Source organism: Carassius auratus, chromosome 36 (genome assembly GCF_003368295.1).
Source record: "Carassius auratus strain Wakin chromosome 36, ASM336829v1, whole genome shotgun sequence".
NCBI classification, from domain to species: domain Eukaryota; kingdom Metazoa; phylum Chordata; class Actinopteri; order Cypriniformes; family Cyprinidae; genus Carassius; species Carassius auratus.
The window spans coordinates 382,791-397,039 of record NC_039278.1 but is presented as its reverse complement, the minus strand read 5'-3'; the positions used below and the strand labels follow the sequence as shown (position 1 = coordinate 397,039).

Sequence of the window (14,249 nt, the reverse complement as noted above, 5' to 3'; positions counted from 1 at the left end):
TGCAAAATGTTATTATAGATAAAATTATGTTTTTTTTTTATTTTAATATCCTTTAAAATATAATTTATTTCTGTGATGCAAAGCTGAATTTCCATCAGCCACTACTCCAGTAAAGTGTCACACGATCCTCACTAAATCATTCTAATAAGCTGATTTTTTTAATTTGAATGTTGAATGTTGGAACAGTTGGAAACTGCAACCATTTTTTATTCAGGATTCTCTGGTGAATAAAAAGTTTAAAAGAACAGCATTTATTCAAAATATGAATCTTTTCTAACAATATAAATATTTGTAATCACTTCTTAACAATTTAACAATTTAACACATCCTTGCTGAATAAGTTTTCATTTCTTTAAAAAAAAAAAGAGATAATACAAATTTACTGACCCCAATCAAGACATATATTAAAAAAGGGCTTTTTCCAAAATAAAATATATCTAAAGTTACAATGGAAAGGGAGGGATTTATATCAAGTATAATTTATTATTTTTTTATGAAATTAATGACAGCAACAGGATTGACATTATAGGCACAGGAGGACTGATCCAAATAACAGCAATGACAGGACACACATTCTTCAGAATACACTGCACATATTTGATTACAATATATTGTAAATTTTTACTGCTTTAAATTTTCATTATATTGTTTTGCACTTGGCATAGTTGTATTGTTGAAGCACTTAACGTTTCTAAAAGAGATATAATAATTTAAGTGTAATTACATCATGCATCCATCTGTTTGTCTGTGAGTGTGCCCCCTCACATAACTTAAAATATACTGATCTGGTTCAATTATTAGGAAAGGTCTTCCCGTGATCATCTGAAACCAGACCAAGATCTTGATGCTGTAATTTGGTTTGACTTTCATGAACATTGCAAGATTGGCGCGAGGACCTGCAGTGAACTTAATGCTCTTGTTTGTAACCACATTTACATGGATGCATAACTGACAATGAGTTAAGGGAGGGAAATAGGTTATACTGAGACTGATCATCTTTTACCGGTCATTATCTGTATCAAGGTCCTCTTTGTATCATAGGAGAAATTTACACATGTATGTATTTATTGCAAAGGCACTCCTTGGTAAATTACCATCTTACATTACAAACTTTTTAACTTTTTATACTAATGGTTATGGTTCCAGATCGCAGCTGCATCTTTGTTTAAAAGTCCCAAGAGTATTCACTGAATTTGGAAAGCATGCGTTTTTCTTTTTATGCCCCTGTTTTTATGCCATCTCTTTAACCTGGTTTAAACATAACACACTAACACATTCCTTATGTTAAAATCCGTTAAAGGATTTTTAGGCTGCATTAATTAGGACAACCGGTACCAGGAACACTTCCCGTAACAGCCGATGTACTTTCTACATCGTTAGAAGAATGGCATCTACGCTAATATTTGTCTGTTTCTCTCTTGCTCCGAGGTCACCGTGGCCACCAGATCCAGTCTGTGTCCAGATCAGAGGGTCACTGCAGTCACCCGGATCCAGTACGTATCCAGACCAGATGGTGGATCAGCAACTAGAAAGGACCTCTACAGCCCTGAAAGACAGCGGAGACCAGGACAACTAGAGCCCCAGATACAGATCCCCTGTAAAGACCTTGTCTCAGACGACCACCAGGACAAGACCACAGGAAACAGATGATTCTTCTGCACAATCTGACTTTGCTGCAGCCTGGAATTGAACTACTGGTTTCGTCTGGTCAGAGGAGAACTGACCCCCCAACTGAGCCTGGTTTCTCCCAAGGTTTCTTTCTCCATTCTGTCACCGATGGAGTTTCGGTTCCTTGCCGCTGTCGCCTCTGGCTTGCTTAGTTGGGGTCACTTCGATTCCAATTATGTCGTTGATTTGATTGCACAGATGCTTTTTAAACTGAACTGAGCTGAATGATGACAGCTGAATTCAATAAGGAACTGCCTTTTTGCATCATTGACACTATTTTCCTATTTAATGCTGTACAGTTGCTTTGACAATCTGTATTGTTAAAAGTGCTATATAAATAAAGGTGATTTGACTTGTCAGTAGGATAAAAAAAATATTCAAATGCCACATACAAAAACAAACTCAACCCAATGAATTTAGATTCTGTAGCGCTTACAAAAACAAACACACACAAACTGCATTGCTTTGAATTCCAAACACTGCCAATTTCCAGACTCTATAAATTGCTAGAAGAGCTGTTATCTTACTGTGACTAAACTGAAGTTATCTGAGAAGTAGAACACACCATGAGCTCCTGGTGTCAATGAACAGCTTCTTTTTGAGCCACTTGGAAACTTTGTGAGTCACACACTGTTACAGCCTGCCACGTCATCACAAGCACCAAAGTTTCAGTGATGTTACACAATCCAAAAACATCAGATTTTCAAATAAATAAAAAATACATTCAGTAACCTTTCTCCCAATATTTGAATCAATCAACTCTTATCAGATTGTTGATGTCAAAGTGGCCAGTAGCTTCAACTGCTGATGTCAGTTCGGTGTCCTTTGTTGGACTGACTTCTGCTTTTGTGAATCATTTGACCTAAAATTAACAAACTAATTTGCAGCAAACATGGCTTTTTTCTGTTTTATTCAGTCTTTATGAATATATTTACACTATTTCTGTCATGGCAGAATATTAGCATACTGACTTTGCTTAGACAATACAAAGTCACTGGGTTTAAAGTATAAACAAACAATAAATGTACAAGTCAACAAAACTAACAGTTTCTCTAATACAAATTAATAATAATAATAAAAAAAGCAAATCTACACACAGACACAAAGCTCAAAAACACAGTCCGTTCTTTCTGTACAAATGTGAATTAAATAACAGGCACATAAAATGTCCAATTCATTTCCAAATAATTTCCTTCAGTCTGAGCTCCAGATCCCGGCTCAGCTGATGCTATGAGGGCCTCTATCATCTTGTGCTGAAAGGTCTTCTGTGTATGACTCTGCTCAGGGATAAAGACAGGACAGCTGTGACTGGATAGGGTTCGACAGCTCGTGAACAGTGAAGTCTGCATCATGCCTGGTTCATCTTAGCAGCTTCAGCTTTAATGAGAGAAATCAACTCCTGATTGATCAGAAACACGAAGCGAAGGCCTGCAATCTGGACAAAACAAACACAAATGTGCTTTATAGCTTTCCACTCCTTTAGAGAATTACTCTGTATACAACTGTTGAGCATGTTATATGCAATAACATTATTAAAATAAAGGGTAAGGTACAACATTTTCACATTTTATGTAACAGTAAATTTTGTTTATTATAAAAATATTTTTTTAAACTGTATAAAATGACACATTGGTCCACTAAAACGCTATCTTCAGTATGTTAAGGCTGATTTATACTTCTGCGTCGAAACTACACCATAGTTTGTGCGTATGCAAGCTACAGCATAACCTAATGTGCACCTCTCCAAACATGTCAAAGCTCGTCAAATCTACGTGGACCGCAAGGACTGTGATCGGTCTGCTGGTACCCCTCCCTCCATACGTATTTGAGTTTGGAGTTAGTTTTTTCCCCTTTAACATTTTTTATTGTTACACCTTATTTAACATAAAACAAAGCAATTAACAAGTGTCTTATTATAAAAGTAGCATTACAACACAGTTGTTCTTCCATGGTACGTTACAAGTCCTTGTGGAGATTGAAAGAATGCCATCTTCATCTGTTCCTTTGTCATTTCTTTATTTGTAGTTTTAAATAAATGCTCTGTTATTTGATATCTATTTTATTTCAGAAGTATAAATCAGCCTTTAGTTGAATAGTAAGAGTGTGATTAACACCCTACAGCAGTGATATTTTTAAAGGGGTCATGAACTGAGACATTGTTTTTTTTTTTTTATGTTTAAGAGGTCATCGCACTATAAACACATCCTGTAAGTCTAAGATCTCAAAATGTTGATCTAAAAACATCTAATATTGAAGCCAGTCTACCATAACGACAGGTTGTTGAATGTGACACTTAATGATGTAATAGAGTGTGTAAGCCCAGCCTCCACAGAAGATGATCAACACCAGCTTCTGCATCACTGCCTGTTTAGCCCCACCCACTAATTCACACACACAGTGTAAATAATGAGAGAGACAAATGCAGGACTACACATACACCACACAATTTAAGATCCTGATCAGGTGAATAAAAATGTGGTCTTTTGTTCACTTCATTTCACAACGGATACGTTTACAAACAAGGCACAACTCGATGCAAGATTTTGAGAAAGATTGAAACTAAAAGACGATGCTGTTCTGAATATATTGGATCCGACCGTAATTTCGCAGCACACAGGAGTAACTCTCAAGTGATCACCATTGCTTTGTCTTATTACAGATCGTTTGATATGTACTGCGTGTATGTGTTTTAACCTAAATCACAACCGTGTCCATTGTGAAGGATGTAGGCTGTCAAACACACACAACTATTAGCCAATCAAAGCAGTGGACATTTATTTCCGAGTCAACAATCTGCCACACTATGATGGTTTACTTGATGACATTAAAAGTGGACCTCAGCGGACGGAACAAAATAATAAAAAAGGCAGTTCATGACCCCTTAAATGAAACTTAACTATAGAATTTGAAATAGAAAACAATAAATCAAAAACCCATAACTATAACAACCATTGGTAGCAACTGGATTCGGCACAAAGTCTGACTGACTTGGCAGCTGTCAAATATTTACATGTGCACTATTGAGGGACTGATTAATTTCAAGATAACTCTGTTCTTGTGTTCATTTACCTCTTACAGTGGTGGCTAAAATGATTAAAACACTAGTATTTTCCCAAGCTAAAAAATGGTTTTAAATCATTTATTTCTATCTTTTGCTGTAGTGTGTTAGTAGGAAACATCAGATTCCATTCCAAACATTATATATATTTGGGAGTCTTAGACCTTTCCAACGATATATAGTTTGTCAGGATTAGATTTAATTGTAATATAGTGAAGTAAATGTAGGCGTCCCACAGAGGGGATGGGTGACAGTTAACAGGTTTAACTTCTAAATTAACTTCTAAACTAAATTTTGTGTGTGCATCCTTTGCACTCGTGCATAGTTTCTCAGGTTGCTTTGAGGAAAGGTTTCTTCAAGCATCTTGGAGTATCTTCTTTTTTTTTTTGGTAAAGTTAAGCACCACAACAGTTTATGTGCAGGTCGTCGCCTAATTAGGACCCGAAGTAGATAAATATCACGTGTGCTTATTAAAACAGCATCGGGAAACTCTGTATATTCATGCAGTGTGCGCATGTCAAAAAGAGTAAATCCGATCAGAAGCTTGTGACATGTAAACGCACACATCAACCCGATCACTTTATTTACGTTCATGTAAACACTACGTTCAGATTCGTCAATCAGAATGAAACTGTAATCCTACCCCTTTGACAAAGAGGATTTTCATGATTTTTCAGTCAAAAAAAAAGTTATATGTTGATAAGGTTTAGACATACAAAGTAATTTATCTATATTCCATGTGAAAATATTCAGTCTAAATTAGGTAAATCACTATTTTTGGACGGCTGTCATTTTTCAAAAGTGATTTTGACTCAAATGTAAGCATGTTAATACCTCCATCACAGAATTGTTGTTGAGTTTCCACTTGTTTCCAGATAAAACTGGTCGTCCATCAATGTAAATGGGTCTTCGGCCTTCATTAGCGATGAAGAAATCTCCGTTATTTTTCAGTTTAATGATCCCTGGAGTTTAAAAAACAAATGTATATCATTTAAAATCGCATCCTGTTTTACACAATGCTGTTCAAAAGTCCTGGTGATAATTCAAAGCATCCAAAGTCTATAATGAAATCTATACAGCTGGGCAGTGTTGCATCAGTTGTGCATCTTACTTGCTAGTGGCTTAGTAACAACTAGTTAGCTTGTACTAGAAGCTAACTGTACCATTTTATTTATCCAGAAGGTCCATAAACTTTGCATAAATGAATGCTGGGTCACTTAATTCACTGTGTACCCTTTATTGATCCAATTAGCAGACTTCAAAATTACAAACAGGAAGTACTGCTGAAGAGCCATGCTTTATTTCCTATGGACTCTAAACTCATTTAAGCATTTCTGGCTCACATGCTTCACGGACATGTCTCACCAGATACAAGACTCAGTGCTCCTGCTGCTGCAAAAATAACAAAAACTCATGGTAAATAGGAATCTGTGACACAACCGCAGTAAACCTACATGGGATGCTGTAATCGATAGTCAGTGGAACCTGGACACTTGAAGAAAGTGCACTGTTTAATGGAAGCTAAAGATAAGTAACTACATCCCTCAGTAAATCACATAATGACTTCTCTATGTTGTAATAAAGTTTAGTTGTGCAAATCATGAGTAATGCTGTTCAACTGCCCAACCTTGCTTTCTGGAGATCTTCCACGCAGGACCCTCCAAAGACAGATCTACATCTATCTGTTTGTCTTTAGTTGCACGTCCCAGTGTGATCTGAAACCGTTCAAAAGATATTGTTATCAGTCAACTGTGGGAGAACAATTGCTTTAGAAACATATGTACCACAAACTGTATTAGATAACTAAATACCAAAGCAAGCAACTTTAATTTCTTTTTTAAATATCACAGACACATTACAAGTGAAACATTTCACAAACAAGTCTGCTGTTTATTAAAACAACAGATAGATCAAGATTTAGCTCTGAGAAAAGCTTGTACAGCAAAAGCAGAAGATATTTTGGTGGCACTTTATTTTACAGTCCTGATCTGCATGAACAGGCACATTTAAATAAGTTAGTATGTTGTGGAAAAGTTCATTTATTTTAGTAATTCAACTCAAATTGTGAAACTTGTGTATTAAATAATTCAATGCACACAGAATGAATTAGTTTAAGTCTTTGATTCTTTTAATTGTGATTATTTTGGCTCACATTTAACACACCAATTCACTATCTCAACAAATTAGATCCAAAAAAAAAAAAAAACTTTTTAGTGAATTGTTGGCCTTCTGAAAAGTATGTTCATTTACTTCATTTACTTGCTTGGTAGGGGCTCCTTTTGCTTTATGGGGTGGAAGTCGTGGCCTAATGGTTAGAGGGTTGGACTCCCAATCGAAGGGTTGTGGGTTCTAGTCTCGGGCCGACAGGAATTGTAGGTGGGGGGAGTGCATGTACAGTTCTCTCTCCACCTTCAATACCACGACTTAGGTGCCCTTGAGCAAGGCATCGAACCCCCAACTGCTCCCCGGGCGCCGCAGCATAAATGGCTGCCCACTGCTCCGGGTGTGTGTTCACAGTGTGTGTGTGTGTTCACTGCTCTGTGTGTGTGCGCATTTCGGATGGGTTAAATGCAGAGCACAAATTCTGAGTATAGGTCACCATACTTGGCTGAATGTCACTGTCACTTTAATTACTGCCTCGGTTCAGCGTGTCATGGAGGTGATCAGTTTGTGGCACTGCTGAGGTGATCTGGAAGCCCAGGTTTCTTTGACAGTGGTCTTCAGCTCATCAGCATTGTCTGGTCTCTTGTTTCTCATCTTCCTCTTGACAATAGCCCATATATTCTCTCTGGGGTTCATGTCTGGTGAGTTTGCTGACCAGTCAAGCACATCAACACTAACTAAAAAACAACTTTTGGTGCTTTTGTCAGCGTGGGCAGGTGCCAAATCCTGCTGGAAAATGAAATCAGCATCTTCAAAAAGCTGCTCAGCAGAAGAAAGCATGAAGTGCTCCTAAAATTTCTTGGTAAACAGGTGCAGTGACTTTGGTTTTCAAAACACACAATGGACCAACACCAGCAGATGACATTGCTCCCCAAATCATCACAGACGGTGGAAACCTAAAACTGGACTTCAAGCAGCTTGGGCTATGAGCTTCTCCACCCTTCCTCCAGACTCTAGGACCTTGGTTTCCAAATGAAAAACAAAACTTGCTCTCATCTGAAAAGGGGACTTTTGACCACTGGGCAAGAGTCCAGTTCTTCTTCTCCTTAGCTCAGGTAAGACGCCTCTGATGTTGTCTGTGTTTCAGGAGTGTCTTAACAAGAGGAATATGACAACTGTAGCCAGTTGTGTGGTGGCTTGACCCCAGCCTTAGTCCCTTCCTTGAATTGACTTTGCTTGACAATCCTCACAAGGCTGCGGTTCTATCAGTGGCTTTCTGTTAACATGCTTGGATACAGCACTCTGTGAACAGCCAGCGTCTTTGGCAATTAATGTTTGTTTTGTTTGTTTGGTTGAAAGTGAAAGTCATGACATTTGCCAAGTGTGGTAACCCATACTCCGAATTGGTGCTCTGCATTTAACCCATCCAACTGCACACACACACAGCAGTGAGTAGTGAACACACCGTGAACACACACCCGGAGCAGTGGGCAGCTATAGATCTTCAGTCATGGGTATTGAGGGTGGAAGAGAGTGCTGTTTATTCACTCCCTCCAACCTGTAACTCCTGCCAGCACCAAGACTCGAAACTGCAACCATCGGATTACAAGTCCAACTCTGATTAGCTGATTGGCATTTCATCATATTCTAATTTGTTGAGAGTGAATTGGTGGGTTTTTGTTATAAGTGAGCCAAAATCCTCACAATTAAAAGAACCAAAGACTTAAACTACTTCAGTCAGTGTCCACAGAATTGATTTAATACACGAGTTTCACAATTGAATAACTGAAATAAATTAACTTTTTTCTACGACATTCTAATTTATTGAAATGCACCTGTAAACACTACATAACTTCACTAAAGTAATCCCAATACCTGGGTAATAACTATATACTAAACCAGAACCTTAACCCATGCCGAGTCCACGCAGTTGCCTTCTTTACTCAGTACTTTCTTGAGTAACTACACCATAAGTTCACATACTGTAAAATTAAGTGCAACCAATATCTTGTCCTTTTCTTGCTAATATGGCTAAGAGAATTTAATTAATATGCACAAAGTTATTCAAACAGCCTTTAAGTACATAATGTGTTTATTTCACATATACCAAAGTGAGGATGCATGACATTAAACAGCCACTGACCTCTCTAGATCTCATCAGATATCTGACCATTCGTCCACGTAAAGCTGCCAGCGTCTGATTATCAAAGTCTGGTGAATTCATGCCTGTAATAATCATATCACACAATCACACTCAGCAATCACACTATTCTGATAACTTTACAGAAAGCCAGTGTAATAAGCCTGACCTGTGATGCTGTCCACTAACACCTGCCAGCGAGGAAGCTCCTGCTCCAGCTGTCTGATCTCACGCTTCTGATGTCTATCTGCAATCATCAGCTCTACACAAAAGACAGAAACGTTTCATACACATAGGAAAGAGTACTGACATTACTAAGCACATTAAAAACATCAAGAGGCTGTATGAAATAACTCACCGTGCTCTAAGACTTCATCCCTGCTGTCCCTGATAAAAAAAAAAAACGATAAATGATCAGAACCAGAAAGTAACCAGAGTCATTCATCATATATAATTACCACAAAAGGCTGAGTAAACACATTAAGAACGAGAATAGAGGATCACGGATGGTTTTGTATTATGTAAATCATTTTTATTTAATCTGGTGTTCAGGCAGGAAGGGGGTGAGTGTTATGGTGTGTGTGAGAGAGATATCTTTTGGTTGTTGTTTTAGTGGTTCATTCTGTATGTGAGATTTCAATTTGATCTGCTTTTTTTTTTTTTTGCTGTGTATAAAATTACATAATTTTTTTAAGTTCTTTAGTCACACTGCAGGACTAAGTGTTATTGTACAATATTATTTGTCAATTTACTCATAACGTGATGGTGAGTAAGAGTAAGACCGTTTCCTTACTTGAGTTTGGCATCATCAACCACCTGCTCGGCGTCAGAGAAGTTCAGCACTTGCTCTCCTTTAGGCAGAGGTTGAACTAGAGACACATCAGAGTTGTGTAAATGAAGGCGATCAACACATGCAGGAGCAGCAGACTGTGGTGACGTCTGACAGCATCTCACCGCTCTGGTCCTCCAGCAGATAGTACTGCTTGAGCAGCTGCCAGTGGACCATCAGATTCTTAGCAGTGCGCGACGGGTAAAAGACATTCGGGTGCTTGTTCAGCAAATCTTGAAAAACCTCCAGCTTAGGCTGACTGCTCTACTCACAAACATGAAGCAAGGATCAACTGTACAGCGTTTAAAAACAATCTCAACTATAAAACCTAGAAAGCATTGATTGTAACATGTCAACAAAATGCTGATCTCATTGAAGCATGAATGTCTCACTGAGGTGATCTTGGCGAGCAGGGCTTCCTCTGCCTGACTGAACAGAGCTTTACTCTGAATAGCAGCGATGGCCTCTGGATGCAGCTGTCTCATGGACTGCCACGCCAACCTGAGGAACAGACAAACCCCTCAGAGACATATACACTCACATCCTATGCTAAGGGAAAAGTAAAAAAGACATTTAAAGGTCACTTAAATAAGAATCAATTTAAAAGCAAAAATCTGTAAAAACACACATTTATATTTCAGATATCAATTTTTCCTTGGTTCTGTTCTGTAATCGTATTATAATACTTTTTACTTTTCTTTTTTTCGCAGAACATATGAATAAGAACAAAACTGTAGCTAAGTGCTTCATTGAATCAAAATTTGGTTCAATATTCTAAGACTTTTTTAAAACACAATTGCATAATGGGCATAACTGAAAACGGGAACATGATCAATTATTAAAGTGTTTTTAGAATTGAGCAGAATGGTTAAAGAGATGTAACGAATTAAGAAGTCTTAAGAGAGGGAATTGGAGATTGAAATGCAGATGTGTCTTGGGACTTCTCAGCACTGTCTCGCTTCTAACACTGACTGACCAAACAAAGACTAAACAAACTCATTGTTAGATACAATAATAAAAAATAAAAAAAAGTTGAAAAATAGTCCCTGGTGAGTTAAATTACTGAATAAATAAGAGAACTTGGTATGTAGGGCAAGAGGTATAACTTTAATGATACTATCATGCAATGGACATTTTTGAAATGTTGTCCTTCGGTATTCTGTTGAAGCAATTAGTCATGAGGATGATGACAGTTTTTTTTTTTTTTTCACTTTAAATCAGGAACTGTAACTAAATCAGAAGGATAATTTGGTCAGAAACTCACTTTGATATGACTGGGTCATACAGTAGAGCGTACCAGCGCTCCTGAATCTCTCGCAGCGTGAAGCGACAGCTGAATTTCACCCCCAGATGAACAGATGAGAGATCTGTGGTCTGAAGAGAAAGTGTATGTACTCCAGGTCAATTCATCTCAGCAGCACTTCCCTAAAGAGTTCAGTTCTGACAGCTGACCTGCAAAACGGCATTGATGAGCAGCAGGTCGTCGGTGGGTTTCCAGCGGCCCAGGTCTTTGGTGATCTGTAACGGCTGCTTGCTCTTCTTCATCCGTTTGGTCATTGATGAAGGAGCGATCACCATGGTAAGGGGATGTGTAAAAGAGCTGGCAGACTTTAAACCCTGTGGCTCAGAGAGTGGCAGATCAACAGATGTTTACTTAAAACACAGATGTTTCATCTCAGTAAGCACTATGCATGTTCACTTTAAAACAATAAAACACACATTAAAAAGCTATTTCAATGAAAACGCATGTGTCAGACACTAAGAACCCATCCTTATATGTAAACATTTAATGACTGCACTGAACATATGTAATTAAATAAAATAAAATAAAAATACAACACCAAAAAAAGAGAATAAATCAATGAGAAATAAAACGAATCTATTAAATTAAAAGCGCAAAGTGACACAAGACATTGTTTTAGCTATACAGACAATTTGTTGGTTAAAATGTGCTTTTTTCAACATTTTTGAAAGTCTCTAATGCTCATCAAAAATACAGTAGTATTTTGAAACTGCTTTCCATTTGAGTGCATTTTAAAATGTAGTCTATTCTTGTAATGGCGAAGGTGAATTTTCACCCAATTCATCAGAAGTCATTCTAATATGCTAATTTGAAGCTCATTTTATAATTATTAACTATTAATGATGGTTCTTATTATTTTAATATTTCTGCTCGACCAGAAATAAAAGGTAAGATTCACCTCAATAAAAAAAATATTCCAAAAATGTGTGAAATAAAATCCAAATAACCTTCATTACCTTCTTTTTGTCACTGATGGTGAGGTCACTGCCGGGACATCTGATTGGCTCAATGACAGGCTGACCTTTGACCCGACTGGTAGATTTCGCAAGGCTACTCTCAACCAGTTCGTCATCAAACTTCTTTCTTTTTATTGATCTAAAACGTAAAGATTTGACAGCTATAATACACATTTAAAGTACCACAGTGAACCAGAAGACTGCTGTGGTAACAGAGGACTGCTCTTCACCTGGAGGAGCTTCTGCGTTTGGGGATCATTCCCGGTCCACTGAAGGCCTGAGCGGCGGTCCTCTTCACAGCGGTGGACTCCTCGTCCTCTGAGCGGCTCTGTGACACCACAGGTCCGACCGACGCTTCTGCAGCCACGACAGAGGACATACCCGCCTTCACATCTGCAACACATCATCCAGTCCATCACAACACACCTGAACTCTGAACACCTGTCCATTCATCCAGAGCGTGGGTCACAGAAAACACCCCTTTGTGTGAACGCTGCTACCAAAAATCTTTTAGAAATAAAATCTAATGTTGTTGTGTTAATTCAGCCACCGCTGCTGTTCATGCTGTCTGACCTTTCTCCATGATCTCCAGATCAGCTGCTCAACTTTCAGAAAGCCGATGAATCATGAATACTGGAAGCAGACAGACGAGATATAAGCAATAACAAAGACTATTAACGCATGTGCAGTTAAAACTAGTGCAATACTACACTCCAATATATCGCGCAATTCTATATTAGATGTATAATATTATAGTTTGATTGGTTTATTTGCTTTAACAGCGACAACTGATGTGTCAACAAACCGTGACACCACCACAGCGTATTTACATTAAAACCGATCATTCACGCTTTTTTATATGTTTACCTTAAGTTATCTTTGCGCTCTGACCAGATTCAAATATAACTTGTTATTTTATGCTTTTTCTGATAAAAATAAAATAAAGTAAATAATGATAAAACGATAAAGCTAACAGGGGTTAGCTAACTGGAGGCTTCTGTGGAGTTTGAAGCGTTTCCGCGACCGGGTTAGACCGGAAATGTCGTCAGAGCACAACGCGTGACTGTTTCGAAGCGCTCAGAACACACCGCCTGCTGCTGGACAAAACTGCGTGAACGCAACGAAAACTCTTTAATGTGATTTCATATAAATAGGGCTTGGTAATCTATGGATATTTTAATTGTGTGTGGGGTTTATGAGGACATACATTTGTATAATGACATGGTTATGACATATGTATTACAATGAGGAGGTGCTTTATGAGGACATTTTCAGTGTTGCTGTAATTCAAAAGGCTTATAAATCATTCAGTTTTTTTGAATATCCAAACATGCACAAATTTTCCTGTTAGGGGTGGGTTTAGATGTAGGGTTGGGGTAGGGTAAATAGAAAATACATTGTCTACCTTAAATGCCCTACCTTAGTTACTATGGCAAGAAAACATTGGCTTGTTTTTGATGATCATCTCTGACTGTGCAGTTCTTCAGCATCATGAAAAGTTTCTTACATTTACATGTCTAAAAAGCCTTGTGAGTCTAATAATAATAATAATAAACATTTATTTGTATTGCACTTTTCATACATAAAATGCAACTCAAAGTGCTTCACAACCATAAAATCAAATACAATTAAAATCAAACAACTATAAAAGGTTCAAAATGTAAACTAAAGAATATAGTTTGACCTCAATGTCCATATAAAATAATAAAGTAACAATAAAAGAATCAGAAGATAAAATGAAAGTGAAGTGTGGTAACCCAAACTTGGAATTTGTGTTTTGCATTTAACCCATCCAAATGCACACACACACACACACACACACACACACACACACACCATGAACACACACCCAGAGCAAAACCACAACCATATGATTACAAGTCTGACTCTCTTAACATTAGGCCATGTTTGCCCAGGACCTCATACATAAAAAGATGTCCCACTTTATGCTGGTAGCCTCTTTTACTTTCAGTTGTATTGTAGTATGCTTTCTCCTTTTTTGTTTTATTATTACTCTGGCTGCTGCATTTTGTATAAGTTGTAACTTAATTATAGAACCCTTAGGCAAGCCAGAAGACATAACATTAAAATAATCTAGATGAGAGAAGATAAAAGCATGAATTAAAACGTAAAACTAAGTTCACAGTCTAGAATGACGCCTCTTTCTTAGATTGTATAGTGCCAAGGAACCC

General features: G+C 37.7%; 1 protein-coding gene across 2 annotated transcripts; it reads right to left on the bottom strand.

Annotated features, from left to right (window-relative positions):
- Positions 1–2,560: 2,560 nt before the first annotated feature.
- Positions 2,561–13,102, bottom strand: LOC113054902 (microspherule protein 1-like). Of its 2 annotated transcripts, none has more exons than XM_026220684.1 (15): positions 12,925–13,102; positions 12,631–12,690; positions 12,288–12,450; positions 12,058–12,196; positions 11,251–11,421; positions 11,063–11,172; positions 10,191–10,299; positions 9,924–10,062; positions 9,763–9,838; positions 9,328–9,356; positions 9,139–9,231; positions 8,973–9,055; positions 6,354–6,441; positions 5,561–5,688; positions 2,561–3,103 (listed from the first exon to the last, which is right to left on the bottom strand). In XM_026220684.1, exons 2-15 carry the CDS (start codon positions 12,638–12,640, stop codon positions 3,017–3,019), a joined length of 1,425 nt encoding a protein of 474 aa, XP_026076469.1. In that variant the 5' UTR covers positions 12,641–12,690; positions 12,925–13,102; the 3' UTR covers positions 2,561–3,016. The 2 variants fall into 2 exon arrangements, with proteins under 2 accessions (XP_026076469.1, XP_026076470.1); XM_026220685.1 differs by having other exon boundaries at positions 11,251–11,415.
- Between the last annotated feature and the right edge of the window lie 1,147 nt (positions 13,103–14,249).

What these genes read in the sequence shown, in the direction of transcription:
- LOC113054902 (XM_026220684.1), bottom strand. An exon ending in TCATCAATGCCGTTTTGCAG is followed by an intron (nt 11,173 to 11,250) that starts GTCAGCTGTCAG and finishes CTTTCTCTTCAG; the next exon opens with ACCACAGATCTCTCATCTGT. An exon ending in GGATGAAGTCTTAGAGCACG is followed by an intron (nt 9,232 to 9,327) that starts GTGAGTTATTTC and finishes TCTTTTGTGTAG; the next exon opens with AGCTGATGATTGCAGATAGA.